Source organism: Carassius carassius, chromosome 1 (assembly GCF_963082965.1).
Source record: "Carassius carassius chromosome 1, fCarCar2.1, whole genome shotgun sequence".
Taxonomy (NCBI): Eukaryota; Metazoa; Chordata; class Actinopteri; order Cypriniformes; family Cyprinidae; genus Carassius; species Carassius carassius.
This window is the reverse complement of record NC_081755.1, coordinates 50,735,388-50,756,197: the sequence shown is the minus strand read 5'-3', so window position 1 is coordinate 50,756,197 and position 20,810 is coordinate 50,735,388. Positions and strand designations below refer to the sequence as shown.

At 39.3% G+C, this 20,810-nt stretch overlaps 4 protein-coding genes across 5 annotated transcripts in view; 1 reads left to right on the top strand and 3 right to left on the bottom strand.

Moving 5' to 3' along the window:
- The window catches only part of LOC132159410 (zinc finger protein 501-like), a 531,393-nt gene that overhangs the window by 42,484 nt on the left and 468,099 nt on the right, over positions 1-20,810 (bottom strand). The gene's annotated exons all lie outside the window — the stretch shown is intronic.
- The window catches only part of LOC132157170 (zinc finger protein 883-like), a 499,035-nt gene that overhangs the window by 89,267 nt on the left and 388,958 nt on the right, over positions 1-20,810 (bottom strand). The window lies entirely within an intron of this gene.
- The window catches only part of LOC132094136 (zinc finger protein 501-like), a 197,436-nt gene that overhangs the window by 97,289 nt on the left and 79,337 nt on the right, over positions 1-20,810 (top strand). The gene's annotated exons all lie outside the window — the stretch shown is intronic.
- LOC132093472 (zinc finger protein 235-like) lies at positions 18,373-20,308 on the bottom strand. The gene is made up of 2 exons (XM_059499300.1): positions 20,290-20,308; positions 18,373-19,851 (listed from the first exon to the last, which is right to left on the bottom strand). The coding sequence occupies exon 2, from the start codon at positions 19,661-19,663 to the stop codon at positions 18,533-18,535; it is 1,131 nt and encodes a 376-aa protein (XP_059355283.1). The 5' UTR covers positions 19,664-19,851; positions 20,290-20,308; the 3' UTR covers positions 18,373-18,532.

The following is a 20,810-nucleotide window of genomic DNA, read 5'->3' as shown; positions in this document are numbered from 1 at the left end:
AAACCATGCTGCTGCTTCAACAGACACACATCAGCATTAAGACAAACATGTGCTGATCAGAGACGTCTTTTAAGAGTCCAGAACATCACCTTTCCATAGGGCTGTAGTACTCGAGATGTTTTTATATCATGTCGGACTCGTAGGTGTTTGCTCTCGGACTTGGTCATTGGACTCGCCAAATGTTCTTGTTGGTTTCAACCAAGTCCACCAAAATTTTTTTTTCTCCGTCAAAACAAAACCACAATTGCATGTCACACCTGCAAATGTGTGGAAAAAACTAGGCGCGCCGCTCTCTCCTTTTTTTTCAAAGCACTCTGTATCCTGCGCTCTATGCTTGCACTTCAGTGGCGTCTGCTGTTGCAAGGCAACCATGACCTGCTTTCCATGAAGACGCAGAAGTTTCAGCGAAAAATAAATGGATTTCCAGCACTAAAAATTCCTTGCAGTAGCTCTGCTAATGAATTCATTTAAAAAATGGCTAGCCTTGTACACTATGATCAGCTGTTTCTCCATCTTGGCTTAGCTTTCAGTTTAGTTACGGGAAAGGATGTTCATGACCGGCGGTGCACTTGCTGCGTTCTGAAAAGTTTAGATTTTTCTAATTAAATTTTCTACATGTTAGATTGTGTTCTATGTACGTCTACACATAGATAGCCTTAAACTTACCCTTTACAATAATGAACTAATTAATGTTGTACAGTATAGGGGTTGCAGGACTACTGATTTCTACTAGTCGATTTTTTATTTAAAAAATACCCGAGTTACTCGACTACTCGTCATGCTATTGTTCATGCTATTGTAAATGAAAATGAAAAACACATTAAATAGTTTATCAATAAATGCTTATTAATTCATAGCCTTATGCAACAATTACATATGTAAATTGTCAAAACTCTATAATTATGACATTTAAATTGTGTGTATTTGTATCTGTAACAATCACAAAAATGTTTGTATCTGCATGCGAATACAAAGTCGTACAGTTACTTGATAAGACCGTTATGACTATCTTATTTTTCATAGTTTTCACTGAACAAGTATGTCGTGTTAAACTACCATAGTTATAATATATTAATTTCTAAAATAATATTTATCATGCAAGCAGAGAGATTTAGTGATCATTTGAACACCACTGAATCCATTCAACGCACACATTTTCATTCCGCAGAACTCTTTAAGCGAGTCTTAATGTTTAGTGAACTTCACTAAACAAATGTGCGTGTGCCGCGCAAACCAGCAAAAGATGAAGATGCAAACATGTAGGACAAGTAGAAAATGTATCCGTATCTAAGCTGATTACTAGCCTACTCTTGAGAGAGAACTGGTTCGGTTTTTGAGAGACTGAGACGTGCAACGCGGCTGTTTGATTGGTGAGCGCACTGTGCTTATTCCATTCATTCGTTTCATATCTAGGCCTGAGGTTTAAATCATTGCGTTTTAAATATATATAAATAATAGATCATGTATGATGTACTATTATAGGTGAAATTATTCTTGCAAAGCTCTGATTTCTGAGAGATGCACAAAGAGACAACAGCAATGCGGTGTTTGATTTGCGCTCTTTTCATTCATAAAGTTTACATTCATTCACTTCACACTCGTGACTTTAGAGGTCTGTGTATAGTATTGCGCTGATCCCCTGGCTCAGCTGTTATCTAGCAAACACCGGACTGTGCCAGCTTCAGCCGAATATTCAGGCAGAATTATTCCTTGTCCGTTATTCGTTTTTGAAGCCATTATCCATGCCATTCCGAATAAGGTATTCGGCACAACCCTAATTATTACATTACATATTTTAATTTTACATGCAACATAGATATGGTCATAGAACGTAACAGCTCCAAGCAATATTGTAATCCTAAAATTCACATTGTACTTGCAAACTCTTTGTATGCATTATGGTTAATGCATGCTTGAGTAGTCGATTGTTTCCGACAGCGCTTGACTAGTGGTTGAAGTAGTCGATCATTTGACTACTCGACTAGTCTATGCAAGCCCTAGTACAGTATGAAATATTTTGCTGTATTTATGTGCCCATGCCCAGTAGAGCCACAAGTATGCTTCCAACTTAACCGCGCACATTTATCCTATCCCAAGCTTTGCGTGTGTGACCTGTGCCAAGGCATCAGTCATTTTAATTTTTGACCACAGACATGATGTCAGCAAACAGCAGCATTAAAAAGTAAATAAAATGTAAATCAAAATAATTTGACCCTACAGCTCCAAACTCGGCCCTATAGGGCCAAAGTCTTTTAGAGTTTAGCTCCAACCCTAATTGAACACACTTGAACCAGCTAATCAGGCTCTTACTAGACACAATAGAGTTTGTACTTGACTAACTGGGGCCCAGGTCAGGAAGCAGATAGACAGGCTAAACCGACCGTCTGCTAGCCGCCTCCCGTCACAGAGGTCAGTTAATTCTCAACACATAGAGACTCTTTCACCTAGATATCACACCATAGAGACTGTGTCTGTTCCCCGAACTAGAAAATACAAAAAACGTCCAAACCAATTTAAGATTAACAATTTAATTGAGGTTCAACAAATAAAAAACGGATACAATACGGATAAACAAATGATAAAGCTTGGCTTATTGAATATCAGGTCCCTTTCTACGAAAGCACTTTTGTAAATAATATGATCACTGATCATAATCTAGATGTGCTCTGTTTGACAGAAACCTGGGGAAAACCTGATGATTACATTATTTTAAATGAGTCCACCCCCCAAGATTACTGTTATAATCATGAGTATAGAACACTTTTTTGGCATTAATGGAAGTGCATTAGCATGGTTTAAAACATACTTATATGACCGCCAGTAATTTGTAGCAGTGAATGAAGAGGTATCATATTGATCACAAGCGCAGTATGGAGTACCTCAAGGCTCAGGACTAGGGTCGTTACTCTTCACGCTTTACATGTTATCCTCGGGAGATATCACCAGGAAACATGGTGTTAGATTTCACTGTTATGCTGATGATACTCAGCTCTATATTTCTTCGCAGCCCGGCGAAACATACCAATTTGAAAAACTAACGGAATGCATAGTCGATATAAAAAACTAAACGACAAGTAATTTCTTACTGCTAAATTCTGAAAAAAAAAACAGAGGTGTTAATTGTAGGACCTAAAAACTCTGCATGTAATAACCTAGAACGCTGTCTAAGATTTGATGGCGGCTCTGTCAATTATTCGTCATCAGTTAGGAACCAAGTGCTATTTGATTACAATCTTTCCTTAGAAAGCCACGTTTCTAGCATTTGTAAAACTGCATTTATCCATCTCAAAAATATATCTAAATTACAGCCTATGCTCTCAATGTCAAATGCAGAAATGTTAATCCATGCGTTTATGACCTCAAGGTTAGATTATTGTAATGCTTAATTGGGTGGTTGTTCTGCACGCTTAATAAACAAACTCCATTGTTCGGGAGGCTGACACACTCTTGCAGTTTTAATCTAGATTAAAGTCCCATCTCTTTAACCTGGCTTACACATAACACACTAATACGCTTCTAATATCCAAATTTTAGGCTGCTTTAATTAGGTAAACCGGAACCGGGAACACGTCCCATAACACCCAATGTACTTGCTACATCATTAGAAGAATGGCATCTACGCTAATATTAGTCTGTTTCAGACTAAAATGCACAGACACTATTTAACTGAACTGAACTATAACTGAATCCAATGATGAACTGCCTTTAACTATCATTTTTGCATTATTGACACTGTTGTCCTAATGAATGTTGTTCAGTTGCTTTGACGCAATGTATTTTGTTTAAAGCACTATATAAATAAAGGTGACATTTCTCTCTTATTCCGAGGTCACCGTAGCCACCAGATCCAGTCTGTATCCAGATCAGAGGGACACTGCAGTCACCCGGATCCAGTACGTATCAAGACCAGATGGTGGATCAGCACCTAGAAAGGACCTCTACAGCCCTGAAAGACAGCGGAGACCAGGACATCTAGAGGGCTCATTATCAGTAGTTAAGTACGTGGAGATACAGATCTCCTTTAAAGAACTTGTCTCAGACAACCACCCGGACAAGACCACAGGAACCAAATGAGTCCTCTGCACAATGTGACTTTGCTGCAGCCTGGAATTGAACTACTGGTTTCGTCTGGTCAGAGGAGAACTGGCCCCCCAACTGAGCCTGGTTTCTCCCAAGGTTTTTTTCTCCATTCTGTCACCGATGGAGTCTCAGTTCCTTGCCGCTGTCGCCCCAGGTCTAAATATAGTCTGATTTTATGATAACTACACTTTAAAAAATGCTGGGTTATTATTATTATTGTTGTTTATGCCTGTTGGGTCATTATGATGGGTTATTTTTCCAGTGTTGGGTAGTTTTTGTATAACCCAGCTGTTGGGTTAGTGGGTGGCTGCTCAATTGTATTCCCTGAACACAACAACGATGAAATGTAGGTGATCTAGGTGTGAGATGGCCACCAATGGTCAGAATATTATAGACAAAAGAATAATGATTAGCAGCAGTTCAGAGTCAAGTAATGTTTGCAATACAAAAGAACCATCCCATTTCCATAATTAGTCCTTTAAGTGTGAATGGATGAAAACTTGATGCAAATACTAAAAATATTGGCATCAGATTGTTACTTTATTTATAAGTGTTCATTAATGATATTAAACTGGATAAATTATTAAACTTTGTATATTTTGTTGTGTCATGATTTACTTTAGATAAAAAACAAAGGTTTATTGTATGTTCGTTTGGCATTTCATTTATTGCATACCTTTTAAATTTGCTCACTGAAAGAACAACAGCAGTGGAATGGTGTAACATTTATTTGGTACTTAAATTGTCTCTAATTTATTGCTTTAACTCAAACAACTTGGGATCATCGGAAGTCAAACTCAATCGAAAATTAAATTAGATGAATCACACAGCCCTAAAGTGCAATAGATCTTTCTGCTGGATTGCAAAAAACTAAAAATAATCACAGACGGATATCTGGATATTATCACATGTAGCAACAGTTGGCAAGATACAGTTAGCTTGATAATATTTATATACCAATAATAAATTGTTAGTGTATTTCCTTAATTTCTCTAGCACCGAAAGCAGAACAGTTAGCATTAGCGTTTATCATTATCACAGTCTTTCATAATTTAGACCCAGGGCTCATTACTGAGTTCGGACATTCATTCCTACTGAAAGAGAAGAAAATAAGGATCAATTACAAAGCTACATGATATATACATGATACAGTATATCTTGCTTCTGTGTTTTCTAAATATATCATAGAATAACAACTTGTTTTAAAAGTAAAAATGAAGAACCCATCCATCCATCCATCTTCTACCGCTTATCCGGGGCCGGGTCGCGGGGGCAGCAGTCTAAGCAGAGAACCCCAGACTTCCCTCTCCCTAGACACTTCCTCCAGCTCTTCTGGGGGGACACCGAGGCGTTCCCAGGCCAGCCGGGAGACATAGTCTCTCCAGCGTGTCCTAGGTCTCCCCCGGGGTCTCCTCCCAGTGGGATGTGCCCGGAACACCTTCCCGGGAAGGCGTCCAGGAGGCATCCGGAACAGATGCCCGAGCCACCTCAGCTGACCCCTCTCGATGTGGAGGAGCAGCGGCTCTACTCTGAGCTCCTCCCGGGTGACTGAGCTTCTCACCCTATCTCTAAGGGATCGCCCAGCCACCCTGCGGAGAAAGCACATTTCGGCCGCCTGTATCCGGGATCTTGTCCTTTCGGTCATGACCCAAAGCTCATGACCATAGGTGAGAGTAGGAACGTAGATTGACCGGTAAATCGAGAGCTTCGCCTTGCGGCTCAGCTCTTTCTTCACCACGACAGACCGGTACATCGACCGCATTACTGCAGAAGCTGCACCGATCCGTCTGTCAATCTCCCGTTCCATCCTTCCCTCACTCGTGAACAAGACCCCAAGATACTTAAACTCCTCCACTTGAGGCAGGAACTCTCCACCAACCTGAAGTGGGCAAGCCACCCTTTTCCATGGTCCTCAGTCGGAAAAATGAAGAACCAATTCAAATATATCTTGGTGTCTCTTAAAGTGTAAGTCACCCCTTTAGCTTCCTGAACAGTTTGTAAAAAGCTACTTTCCTTCATGAAAACATAAGCAAACTACAAGCGATATGCATTATAAGACAACTGAACATGAATTAAATGAAACTCATAAGAAAGTACAATGATATAATTTAAATCATGAAACAAACTGATATTCAAGAATACAATTTTGTGACATCGTTCTTTTGGGAGGAACTCCATCTGAATCTCAGTTGAATCTGTTGGTTTTAAAGACAGAGATGAACTTTATTCACTGTAAAAACTTTAGATAATGTTTGTTTGTCATGTCATGGTTAGCACAGATTTATCCAGAATATATTTTCTAGCTCGATGCATTCTTGTTTCACATTTGTTGAGGACGCAGCATCAGATCTGAAAATGCTGGATCTGAAGATTATCTAATTAGGGCTCATCAACATGAAGCCAGAGCTTCACATATGCAATCTTTGCTTTTACACTGTCCCTCAGTAAACGCAGTGTCATCTCAAGAAATATCTGTGTACACACAAAACCACTCAAACTGACTCAAAATTATGGAGTATACAGTATACAAGTATAATTCTGGCACAGAGATACACTAAAAACAGACAAAGAAGACTTGGAGCATGTGGATAAACACTGTGCATGGTATACAAACACAACACAACACAACAAGAAAATCTAGTGAAGTTAGTAAAGCTAATAATCATCTGCAGCACCAACACAAGCATGTAGTCCGCCTTTGTTATTGTTTTTGTTATTACATGATGTAGCGTCGTCTTTTGCCGCGTTTCCACCACTGGAACTTTACCCAGGAACTAGGGACTTTGGGCTGGTACTCAGTGTGTTTCCACCGCAGGAACCAGGAACTAAATAAAGTTCCGGGTAAAAAAATGCCCCTCAGAAAGTCCCTGCTGGCGAGGTGGTACTTGTTCAAAGTTCCGGAACTTTTGGGGGCATGACTTTTAGGGGGCACTAAACATGCTGATTGGTTGAGTTCACGCATGTCTCTTTAGTGGTTAAACATAAAATATAATTTGTTTTGGGTAAATCTAACAGGTAATCTTTGGTCTGTATTCAACTTATCTATATGTTAAAATAAAAAAAAATGGCAATTAATATTTCGTTTCATAGTAATGGCTGTATATATAGACATTATCCTGAACTAAGTACATTTATGCAGCTGTTATTATGTTTAAATGAAAATGAAAGGAGGCAGTGGTATTTGATATCCGATTTCGTTTTATTGTAAATATACAGAGAGAAAATTGCAGTAGCCAAGGCTAGCTGACTGATGTTATCAAGTACGCTGCTGTTTGCAGAATTACCGGATTTGCGTCGTCGCGGACATCACACTCCCGAGTCGAATACGTAAAGTCTGAACTACCGAGGATGCACGTCCAAAATCAGCGTACTTTGTATTAAGAAACAAGAATTTCTTTGCTTTAAGAAACTCTTGTATTAAGAAATAGACGGTACTTTAGACCGCGGTGGAAACACAGAAAGCAACAGGTCTGGGGGGGGGGGGTTTAGTTCCTGGGGAAGAAAGTTCCTGGTACAGTTGTTCCAGGTAATTTTGGTGGAAATGCGGCAATACATGGGTAAAGACATGCGGTGATGATAACATTGTTTCACAAAATATACAGACTGGCTGTACACACGAAAAGAAAATAGTGGTTTCAGGCTGGATCCGTCTGGATGAATACAGCTAAATGCATCTTTGTGTGTACAGGGCATTATTGTGATTGTTTTTTGTAGGCTTTGTCTGTGTAGAGCAGATGATTGATTGACACACGTCCCACATGCGGTGCAGTGATACGGTTTCTCTGCAGTGTGAATCCTCTCGGGTGTTTTCAGATGTGATGAATGACTGAATCTCGTTGCAGTGTGGACACTTATGAAGATTCTCTCCAGTGTGAATCCTCTGGTGCAGTTTTAAACAGATCACTGAAGTAAAAGTATTTTTTTTACACTCAAAGCACATGTACTCTCTCACACCAGTGTGTATTTTCTGATGTACTTTCAAATTTTGTAGACATGAAAAAAAAAAAACTGTTGCCACACAAATGACATGAATGTGGCTTCTCCTTTGTATGAACTCTTAGGCACTGCTTCAGATCAGGAGCGCTCAAAAAATGTTTTGCCTCATTGACCACGAGTACAGTTTCCCTCCAGTTGGATCTTCATGTGTTCCTTCAGGTTTGATGATTGTGTGAAACTCTTCCAACATTGATCACATGTGAATTTTTTTCTCTACAGTATGAACTCTCATGTGTTGCTCAAGACTTGTATTGCTTTTCAAACTCTTTCCACACTGAGTGCATATGAAATATTTCTTGACTTTTCTTTTCTTTAAAAATTTCTGTTTGGTTTAAAAGCAACTTTAAAGTTTTTCTCCAGTTTTGACATGATTTTCCTCCTCAACTTCACTTGATTCTTTATTCTTCTCGTTTTCTTCAATCAACTCTGAAATAAACATAAAAAAAAAGGTTTATTTTCAGTATTTTGTAAAAAGCTGAGAAATGTGAAAATAAAATTGAACCTTGATGTAATAGCGCAGGGCTCCAGTCTAATGCTGGGTACACACACACACACACACAAGATAATCGGGCTTATTATTCCCCTTAAGACCAAAACATAGAAATGAATGACTAATAAGTGAGTAAGTGCTCCTCTACTGCCATCTACTAGGGATGTAATAATTCACTGAACTCATGATTCGATTCAATTCACAATTTATTCATTTATTTTTTTTAACAAAATTATATTTAAGACAAATTATGAATTGTGTCCTTTTATTATTGCTTAGACAAATTGCTGTGCATTTCTTTATGAGATTATAATATAACTATAATAATATAGCACTTGCCTATTATTGCGCTTTTGTTGGTTTTGATTGCTTCTTTTGTCCTCATTTGTAAACAAAATAAGGCTTTGTCTGTGCTCTTTCAATTTAAAATTAGACGCATTTTAATCATGATCCAAACAAAGGTGCTGCATACCTGCAACATGAGCAGTTTTATATTTAAAATAGATTGTATAATTTAGAAATTTTGAAGCAAAAACAGAATGGTTTGACTTCAGTTTTGTGAAACCATACATAAAAATATCTTCATGAAACCGAAACAGCAGATGAGCTGAATGAGATGCAGATTCACTCTCTGCCAGCAGACGGCGCTTAAATCGTTTCTTCAACACATTAACTTTCCAACATGAGGTAATAACCTTGTAGACTTTGTTTACACCACACAGAGAGGAGCTTACAAAGCCCTCCCCATCCCCCACCTTGGTGCTTCAGACCACTGTCATGCTAATGCCTGCATACAGACGACTCGTTAAAGTCCCCAAAACAGTTCACAAACAAATTCAAGTGTAGCCGGAAGTGTCGTCAGAGGCTCTTCAAGACTGTTTTGACACCAATAACTGGAATATGTTTAAACAGGCAGCCATATACAATAAAACCACAGACCTCCAAGAGTGTATTGATGATGTAACAGTCACAAAGACCATTACTGTCCGGGCCAACCAGAAGCCGTGGATGACAGGGGAGGTCTACAGACTCCTGAAGACGCAGAACGCTGCCTTCAGAGCTGGAGATGAGGTGGGCCTGAGGAAAGCCAGAGCCAACCTATTCCGTGGCATCAGAGAGGCTAAGAGACAGTACTTTTGGAGGATAGCCCATCAATTCAGCGACAGCAGAGACATTCGGAGCCTGTGGCAGGGGATACAGACCATTACGGACTACAAGCCCCCACCGCAGACCTGTGACAGCAACATCTCTCTGCTGAACGAGATGAACGCCTTCTTCGCTCGCATTGAGAAACAAAACTGCACCACTACACAGGAGACTCCACCTCCTCCCGGCGACCAGGTGATGACGCTGACCCCAGACAGCGTGAGGAGATCCTTCAGCAGGATCAATGCACGCAAAGCTCCGGGTTCTGACAACATTCCTGGGCGTGTACTGAGAGTGGAACTCACTGAAGTCTTCACAGACATTTTCAACATCTCACTAAGTCAGGCTGTTGTCCCCACATGCTTCAAATCTACCACCATCATTCCAGTCCCGAAGAAGCAGTCTCTATCCTGCTTCAATGACTACCGTCCAGTTGCACTTACTCCTATTCTCATGAAGTGCTAGTCATGCACCATATCAAGTCTGCCACCCCGCCCCCCACTCCCTGAACCTATTCCAGTTTGCATATCGGTCCAACCGCTCGACCAATGATGCCATCGCAACTGTAGTCCACCTAGCACTCACACATCTGGACAAAAAGGACTGAATCTGGTCAGAATGCTGTTCATAGAATTCAGTTCAGCATTCAACACAATCATCCCTCAACAGCTCATTTACTAACTAGTCCAGCTGGGGCTCAATACTTCGCTATGCAACTGGCTGTTGGACTTTCTGATTGGAAGACCTCAGGCAGTACGTCGGCAGCAACACATCCAGCACCATCACACTGAACACTGGGGCCCCCCAAGGATGTGTGCTTAGCCCCCTCCTCTTCACTCTGCTGACCCACGACTGCACACCATCACACAACTCCAACCTCTTTATTAAGTTTGCGGATGACACGACTGTGGTGGGTCTCATTAGCAACAGAGATGAGCCCCAGCTAGGTGGTGCAGTGACAACAATCTCTCTCTGAATGTGGAAAAGATGAAGGAGATTGTTGTTGACTTCAGGAGAGTGCATGCTCCTCTGGCCATCAACTGTCCTGCAAGGAAGACTCTACAACGTATAGTGAGAGCAGCTGAAAAGATCGTTGGTGTCTCTCCCCCCTCCCTCCAGGACATTTACGGAACCAGTCTCACCCACAAAGCCCTCTGCTTCACTCACCCTTCACAGAGTTTCTTCAGTCTGCTGCCATCAGGGAGGAGACTGCGTAGTCAAAAAAGTGACGTGACATGACATACATCCAAGTATGGTGACCCATACTCAGAATTCGTGCTCTGCATTCAACCCATTCAAAGTGCACACACACAGCAGTGAACACACACCTGGAGCAGTGGGCAGCCATTTATGTTGCGGCGCCCAGGGAGCAGTTGGGGGTCTGGTGCCTTGCTCAAGGGCACCTCAGTCGTGGTATTGCCAGCCCGAGATTTGAACCCACAAACCTAGGGTTAGGAGTCAAACTCTCTAACCACTAGGCCACGACTTCCTCGACTTCAGTCTCCAGGCCAGCACCAACAGATTGACGGACAGCTTAATTCATCAGGCTGTCAGGAAGCTGAACTCTCTCCCGACCTTGCCCCCCCTTCCCTCTTCTGCCCCAGGCACCACAGAACTTTTTTTTTCTTTTTTTGATCTAGATTTTTAGGCTCTACTGTTAGGTGTTATCTGTATGCACCATGGATCTGCGAGTAAAGCATTTTCAAATGTCTATATGTATGTACTGTACATGTGGAAGAATAACAATAAAACAATAAAAGCAGACTTGACGTGTTGACTTGATTAATGCCAGACCAGTATGTGGCTCTGTAATTCTGCCACAGAAATACACTAAAAACAGAGAAGACTTGGAGTATGTGCATAAACCTTGTGTGCTGTATACAAACCCAGCACAGCAACAAAAATATCTAGTGAAGTTAGTTAAGCTAATAGTTTTCTGCAGCACCAACACAAGCATGTAGTCCGCCTTTATTATTGTTTTTGTTAATACATGACGTAGCGTTGTCATACATAGGTAAAGACGTACGGTGATGACAACATCGTTTCACAAAATATACAGACTGGCTGTACACACGAAAAAGCAAAGGTGTCAATTTTAGATTTATCCACTCTGGGACCAGGTTTAAAAAAAAAAAACTCCCAGGCTCTCAAAACGATGGATCCATCTTGATGAGTACAGCTAAATGCATCTCTGTGTATATGGGGCCTTATTGTGCAGTGATACATTTACACTCCAGTGTGAATCCTCTCATGTGTTTTTAGGTATCCTTACCTTTCAATGGACAGTCTCAAGCCTCCCAGTTTTCATTCAAAATACTTTAAACTGTGTTCCAAAGACAAACAAAGCTTTTACGGGATTGGAACGACATGGGGTAAGTGACTAATGACAAAATTATCATTTTGGGGTGGAGTAACCCTTTAAAGAGCCACAAAATGGTATTATTTAATTTCTTTAAAAATGACAAAATTTGAAAGCTGAGAGTCCTGAGACCTTGTTTTATACCAGAACTAACCTGCTCTGTCTTGGTCTTTCGGCACGTTGTCAGTTTCCTCTTCGCTCTGTGTTGTTTTTAACTGCGTTAGAACATGATGTGTAGTTTGAGAGCAGCTTGCTTTTCAGAGTTAGCATTGGATTAGTTAGTTGGATTCCTATGGAAGGCAATGACTTAATCCACAAAAAAACATCTTAATCGTCCCATGCACAACACAAGAGTGAAGGAACGCTAGACACCTGTTGGACAAAGCCATGCAGGAACATCGCAAAAATTTCTTGTTCTGTAATCTAAAGTGTAGTGTTGTCAAAAGACCCGGTACTTCAGTACCAAGTCGGTACTAAAAAAATTAAAATATCACGGTACCAGGTTTCTTTAAGTATCGGTGGTCCCGAGTACCTGGTCAACCCGTTCTTGATACATACAGTGCTATGATTTCCGCAAAGCAGAAAACGTAGACGGAATCTCAAAATCCAGTCATGAAAATGAAACTTACATTTTAATATGGACAGTCACGGAATTTGTCAAAGTTAGCATAAATTAATCAAATTCAAATTTATTTATAAAGCACTGAATAAAACAACAAAGTTGACCATAATGCTGTACAAGCAGTAAAACAATGAGCAGGGAAAAAAAATTGCATATCCATAAATCTAAATAGGTAGTATAAACATCATAAAACAGTCAAAAAAAACATGTATTATAAAAAGGAAATAAATGACACTAGCACCCTTCACACTTCTCTTGATCGAACGCTATCATAAAAAAATATGTTTTCAGATGGCTTTTAAACTGACTGAGTGTAGGAAGGTCCCTGATATATAAAGGTAAACTTTTCCATAACTTAGGGGCGGCGACCGCAAATGTGCAATCCCCTCTAGACTTCAACTTAGACCGAGGAACAACAAGTCGTTTCTGAATTGTGATCGTAGTGATCTCATTGACTTTTGTTCCTGGATTAGATCAGCAATATAAAATGGGGCTAAACCATGTAGAGATTTAAATACAAATAACAACATTTTTAAATGAATCCTAAAAGTGACAGGAAACCAATGTAATGATTTTAACACCGGAGTAATATGATCGAATTTGCGAGTGCTTGTAAGCAATCTTGCAGCCGCATTCTGGACCATCTACAGTCTATCTAAAACTTTATTTTGGGCACCATAATATAACGAGTTGCAATAATCTAATCTCGAAGTGATAAATGCAGGAATTATTTTTTCCAGATCTTTCTGGGATAAAAAAGGCTTATTTTGGAAATCATCCTAAATTTGAAGAAACTCGTTCTAACGATTTCATTTATCCGTTTGTCAAATTTAAGTGCACTATCACAAATCATCCCCTGATTTTTTATGTGATGTTTTCTAAACAGGCTCAGAGGACCCAGCTCAGTTTCAACTGTGTCATCAAGGTCGGAGGGACCAAAAAGAATCAATTCTGTTTTCGATTCATTAAGGCTCAAGAAATTTGTAGGCATCCATGCCTTAACTTCATTTAAACATGCCAACAATCTTTCTATGGCAGTGGAGTCATTTGACTTAAGTGGTATGTACAGCTGTGTATCGTCTGCATAGCAGTGGAATGACACACTGTATTTACGCAAGATTGAACCCAAAGGAAGCATATAAAAAGAAAAGAGAAGTGGTGCTAAAATGGACCCTTGTGGAAGGCCACATGATAAAGGTAATGAAGCTGATGTGCACTCACCCATACAAACAGAGAATCGTCTATTTAAGAGATAGGACTTAAACCAATTTAAGGCATTTCCAGAAATGCCTACACGTTTCAAGCCGGGAAATAAGACTATTGTGGTCGACCGTGTCAAACGCTGCTGTGAGATCCAACAGCAGAAGAACAGTCACATTCCCTTGATCGGTTGCCAAAAAGATGTCATTAAAAACCTTCAATAACACTGTTTCTGTGCTATGGTGCTTTTTAAAAAACCCGACTGAAGTACTTCACCGACATGATTTTCATCAGTAAATGACTCCAATTGAATCAGAACACATTTCTCTAAGATCTTTGCCAGAAATGGAAGTTTTGAGATAGGTCTATAATTGCAAAGAACGCTCTTATCCAGATTTTCTTTTTTCAGCAAAGGCTGGACTACAGCAAGTTTACAATACTCGGGAACAATCCCTGAAAGTAAGCTTTTATTTATTATAGAAACCATAGTGCATTCGAAGACACAAATGTACACTGCTGTATATTATTCCGAACCTCTGATATGCGATCGACAAAGAAGTGTAAAAAACTTTCACATAAATCAACAGACAAAATAGGAGGTGCCTCTAATTTAGGATTCAAAACAGAATCAATTGTTGAGAAAAGAAATCTCAGATTTTGGCGATTTTTCTCAATAGCATTTGCGAAAAAGTTTGTCCTAGCAGATTTAACAGCCCATTGAAATTTAGACAACGAATCTTTCAACATTTCATAAGAGATTTGCAACTTATCTTTCTTCCATTTCCGTTCACATCTTCTACATTCCCTTCTTAGGGACCTAATTTGACCATTTAACCATGGAGTTGGTTTGTGCTTTCTATGCATTTGCCTTAGAGGTGCTACCTGATTCCAAACAAACAGAATTAAAAATGTTAACCGACTCCTCCACACTAAAACGGGGTGATAGGAAGTCTGTTTTTATATCCTGCATAGAGTCCATAAAGTTTTTTATTGATTTTATTGATTTTTAATCCCCATGTATACAGTACATCATTAGAGATCTGGATGGAGATCATTATGTCAGGCTGATTGGGTTAGAATGGCAGACTTGAAATGTTAAAAGGAGGGTGATGCTTGAAATCATTGTTCTTTCATTGTTAACCATGGTGACCTGCAAAGAAACGCGTGCAGCCATCATTGCGTTGCATAAAAATGGCTTCACAGGCAAGGATATTTTGGCTACTAAGATTGCACCTAAATCAACAATTTATAGGATCATCAAGAACTTCAAGGAAAGAGGTTTAATTCTTGTAAAGAAGGCTTCAGGGCGTCCAAGAAATTCCAGCAAGTGCCAGGATCGTCTCCTAAAGAGGATTTAGCTGCAGGATCGGAGTGCCACCAGTGCAGAGCTTGCTCAGGAATGGCAGCAGGCAGGTGTGAGCGCATCTGCACGAACAGTGAGGCCAAGATTTTGTAAGATGGCCTGGTGTCAAGAAGGGCAGCAAAGAAGCCACTTCTCTCAAAAAAAAAAGTATAGTGAATGGACTGCTGAGGACTGGGGCAAAGTCATATTCTCCGATGAAGCCCCTTTCCGATTGTTTGGGGCATCTGGAAAAAGGCTTGTCCGGAGAAGAAAAGGTGAGCGCTACCATCAGTCCTGTGTCATGCCAACAGTAAAGCATCCTGACACCATTCATGTGTGGGGTTGCTTCTCATCCAAGGGAGTGGGCTCGCTCACAATTCTGCCCAAAAACACAGCCATGAATAAAGAATGGTACCAAAACACCCTCCAACAGCAACTTCTTCCAACAATCCAACAACAGTTTGGTGAAGAACAATGCATTTTCCAGCACGATGGAGCACCGTGCCATAAGGCAAAAGTGATAACTAAGTGGCTCGGGGACCAGAATGTTGAAATTTTTGGTCCATGGTCTGGAAACTCCCCAGATCTTAATCCCATTGAGAACTTGTGGTCAATCCTCAAGAGGCGGGTGGACAAACAAAAACCCACTAATTCTGACAAACTCCAAGAAGTGATTATGAAAGAATGGGTTGCTATCAGTCAGGATTTGGCCCAGAAGCTGTTTGAGAGCATGCGCAGTCGAATTGCAGAGGTCCTGAAAAAGATGGGCCAACACTGCAAATACTGACTCTTTGCATAAATGTCATGTAATTGTCCATAAAAGCCTTTGAAACATATGAAGTGCTTGTAATTATATTTCAATACATCACAGAAACAAGATCTAAAAGCAGTTTAGCAGCAAACATTTTGAAAACTAATATTTATGTAATTCTCAAAACTTTTGGCCACGACTGTAGTTGATTTTATCGAACGAACAAGTCTCTTTGTAGTACAGACTTTTTTCGGTTGACATGGAGGGAGAACAGTAAATAAAACAGGATTGTGATCAGCAACCAGGAGATCATCTATGATAATGTCACTGACTGATAAACCAAGAGACAGAATCAAATCCAGCGTGTGTCCATGGATATGTGTAGGACCGTTAACCATTTGCTGAAGGCCAACAGAGTCAATGAGATTTAAAAAGTCTTTTGAAAGAGAATTTGTTGGACAGCATACATGAATGTTGAAGTCACCCAGTATTAATATTTTGTCATATTTCAAAATAATATCTGCTAAAAACACAGACAGCTCTGAAATGAAGTTCTTATTAAGTCAAGGTGGTCGGTAAACAATAGCACAAAGCACAGGAGATAACAGTTGCATTTCAAATACTTGAGTTCAAAACTTGAGAAGCGCTCAGTATTGAGCCTATTACAAATAAAAGTATCCTTAAAAATAGAGGCCACACCGCCTCCCCTTCCCGTTTCTCGGGGAGTATTAAGAACTGCAAAATTGCTAGGTACCACTTCAACCACGTTCGCAGGGCGAAGATTCTGCAGATTAGCTCCCCTCCAGTAGGGACGCAGGGCACGCCACGGATGGGTCATGACGGGCTCGCATTTCAGCCAGGTAGGAATAATCAGCGGCGGCTTAGTGATTAGGAGCCGCAACTCACCTCTTCCATCTTCAAAATATTTCTCATATGAGCTTCGAATATTTAAAAGTGTATAACGGTCATAAATCAGTGCGGATGTAGCATCATGTATAAACAATGTTGTTAATAAAACCTCTATAAAAAACAAACAGGAAAGGACAGAGACGGCATGTTATAAGCATCGGCGCCATCTTCAATCAAATCAAATCTCCATATGGACCAGTATCTGTAAATGATAAGCTGCGAAAGTTGGTTGAAATATGAATCCTGCATGTTCTGCGCGTCTCTGTGTGAATGAATGAATGGCAGAGACGTGCGGTTTTGTTTACTACATAGACTGAAGCGCGTGACGCTTGCAGTAATTTCAGAATCTGCCATCTCAATGAGGACATAAATACATAAACAACATCACCAGAACTGTTCTGAGTCACTTTACAAGCATTTTACCGTTTCATTTGAGTAAAACCAGTGTCAATTTAAAGGTATTCACGGCAACCCGTCAAAATAAAAGTTCATTTTTACATAAAGGCATTGTGCTAGAAATATTACTATTATTTAATAATAAATAATAAAACTATTTTTTAAAGAAATAAATCACACAATATGTCTTCCATGTTTTAATTTTAATAGTAAATCCCTTTTATTTGCCAAAAAATAATATGCGTTTAAATTTAATTAATTAAAAGACAATTTAAATTTGGGTGAAACTTGTTTACTGTTTTTCATAATTATATTACTTGTAGAAAAATTAACTTTTTTTTTTACATTGAAACTTGAAAAAAAATAGACAGACCTACCGACCCTTTTTTTTTTTTTAAAAAACAATTACTGTTACTGCAAACCAAAATATTTTTAAGGATGGCCTTATTATGACTTACAGAATCATATTTCTCTCAACTCTGGAAGGAACAGGCTTCCATAGATTCCTGTAGATAATTTTACACAATTCTAATTTTTTAAAAATGTTTTTATCCAATGAAAAATTAGCCTTATTAAACAAAGTAACAAACTATTTATAAGTTTTTATTTTCCTTCTGGGCCCTGAAAATTGAGGAATTTTGTCAATATTGATAATTAAACAATATTTAGCTGAATGTGTTTTTGTGGCACCTTGCTTGGTTTAGGCCGGTCATGGATAAAAAAAAAAGACAATATCCTGTTTTCTGTTATCCAAAGTCCCTGTTTTAATAAATTATTTATTGAATCATTTACATCAAAAGATTTGTTCAAAATGGCTGATTCAATTACAATTGAAACAAGTGAGTCCATCTAAATGGACCACTGAATCATTGGCTCACTCGATTCGTTCAAAAACTGATTTATTCAAGGAACGAAACACTGTTCCTATGCACTATAAAATAAATAAATTAATAGCACATTTGTGCTTGCGCACTTGTGCTGATTGATATTCTTAGAAATTTCCTTTTGGAATTAATATAAAAAAAACAAAAACTCATACATGGGTATTTTTTCTTTCATTGCTGGCATTCTAACTGCATTCTAATAGACTTAATCACACAGTGAATGCTTTTGGACTTTGAACAAGACGTGTTTTTGTTTTGTTGCAGTGTCGGTAACATACTTGATAATGTCAGCTCTCATATTGTCTCTCAGTCCCACAGTCACACATACAGTTCAATAACATTGGTTTGATCAGAATCTCAGCTGAATCTTGAATACTTACTGTGATAGTTTTTTGTATGACTGTGTAAAGAAGATGAATGTTTGAAACACTTCCCACATGCAGTGCAGTGATACGGTTTCTCTCCAGTGTGGACCCTCTCGTGTGTTTTCAGGTCTCCTGGCCAACTGAATCTCTTGTCACAGTGTGAACACTTAAAAGGTTTCTCTCCAGTGTGGATGTTCATGTGTTTCTTAAGGCTTAATAATCTTGTGAAACTCTTCCCGCACTGATCACAATTGTAAGGTTTTTCTCCAGTGTGGATCCTCTCATGTGTTTTCAGACTTGATGACTGACTAAATCTCTTGTCACAGTGTGAACACTCATAAGGTTTCTCGCCAGTGTGGATCTTCATGTGTCTCTTAAGGCTTAATGATCGTGCGAAACTCTTCCCGCACTGATCACATGTGTACAGTTTTTCTCCAGTGTGGATCCTCTCATGTATTTTCAGATGTGATGAATGACTGAATCTCTTGTTACAGAGTGAACACTTATAAGGTTTCTCTCCAGTGTGGACCATCTCATGTGTTTTCAGGTCTCCTGACTGACTGAATCTCTTGTTACAATGTGAACACTTAAAAGGTTTCTCTCCAGTGTGGATCCTTTCATGTGTTTTCATATGTCCTGACTGATTGAATCTCTTGTCACAGTGTGAACACTTGTACTGTTTATCTCTAGTGTGAATCCTTTCGTGCGTTTTCAAATGTGATGACTGACTGAATCTCTTGTCACAGTGTGAACACTTGTACTGTTTCTCTCCAGTGTGAATCCTTTCATGCGTTTTTAGCTGTGATGACTGACTGAATCTCTTGTTACAGTGTGAACACTTGTACGGTTTTTCTCTTGTGTGGATCCTCTCATGTGTTTTCAGATGAGATGACTGACTGAATCTCTTGTCACAGTGTGAACACGTGTAAGGTTTCTCTCCAGTGTGGATCCTCTCATGTGATTTCAGGTCTACTGACTGAATGAATCTCTTGTCACAGTGTGAACACTTATAAGGTTTCTCTTTAGTGTGGATGTTCATGTGATACTTAAGGGTTGCTGATTGTGTGAATCTCTTCCCGCACTGACCACAAGTGAAAGGTTTCTCTCCAGTGTGACCTCTCATGTGAAGCACAAGACTATTTTTTATCAAACTCTTTCCACATACAGGACAGGTGAAAGATTTATTGGCTCTTTTCTTTAAATCTTTCTGTTTGGTCTGAGAGCAACTCAAAGGTTTTACTCCAGTTCTGGCATGATATTTCTCCTCATCTTCACTCAATTCTTCTTTCTTCTCACTTTCTTCATTAAACTCTAAAATAAAAGCAAAAACATTTTTCAGTAGCTTGAAAAACAACCAAACAAAAACACAAATGTGAAAGTAGTCAACACTGGTCTAAAAGACCATTTTTCTATTCAAAATTTTGTTCCTTTTGATGCAATTTTATAAATTTTACCTCCCTAAACATTTATGAAGTACATTGATCTTCAAAATATAATTTTTAAAACATTATAGACACAAATAACATGTTTCTAAAAGAAATACTATTAAATATGTTTGATCAACTACACAATTATCTAACATACATTTTGTTGAAAAAAGTGTCCCTTATTATTTGCTGCTCCATCTATTTTATTCAACCGCTCTAAAGATTGTTACAACAAAGTAAATCTAAACAGCAGCAGATGTGTTCTTGCTCTGCCCCTTTTATCAGGGCTGCATCTATATATATTTCATGAGTTCACGCTTACATATAATTAGCTGAAGTATGATTTGAAATGTGTAATGTGTATTTGGCGTGCTATCCGGGGAAGGGCTCCGAGCTCGGGAATGGCCCGAACCTAGAGTACCCCCCCTCCCCGTATAGTTGTAAAATAAACTCGAAGTGAGGAGATGGGGTGGAGGAGGGATGCTGATAAACCATCAATGGATAGTGGTAAGTCAGCTGTATTTATACTGTGTTGTTGATTACTTGATTGTGCTCCACTGGTGTTAATTAGGCTAAGTATCTGACGCGCTCCTCCAGGACCTTGTTTATTGTTGGAGCCAGTGTCAATGTATATGTATTTTGGGCTGTCACCAGGTGGGGGCAGTAGGTGCACAGAGTGTTTTTAAACCGGTGTTTTACATGTAGAGCCAGGTGGACCAGGTGGGGGAACGCATACAGTTTTTACCACACACAAAGCTATGTTTAATGTTTGCATTTGGTAAATAAAGAAACAGAAAAGTAGACATTGACTTCAAGACTGTTGATGTGCATAAAAAGTGCGTT

Bases quoted from the DNA above. Each gene is read 5' to 3' on its own strand.
- LOC132093472 (XM_059499300.1), bottom strand. From the start codon at position 19,663: ATGAGAGGTCACACTGGAGAGAAACCTTTCACTTGTGGTCAGTGCGGG.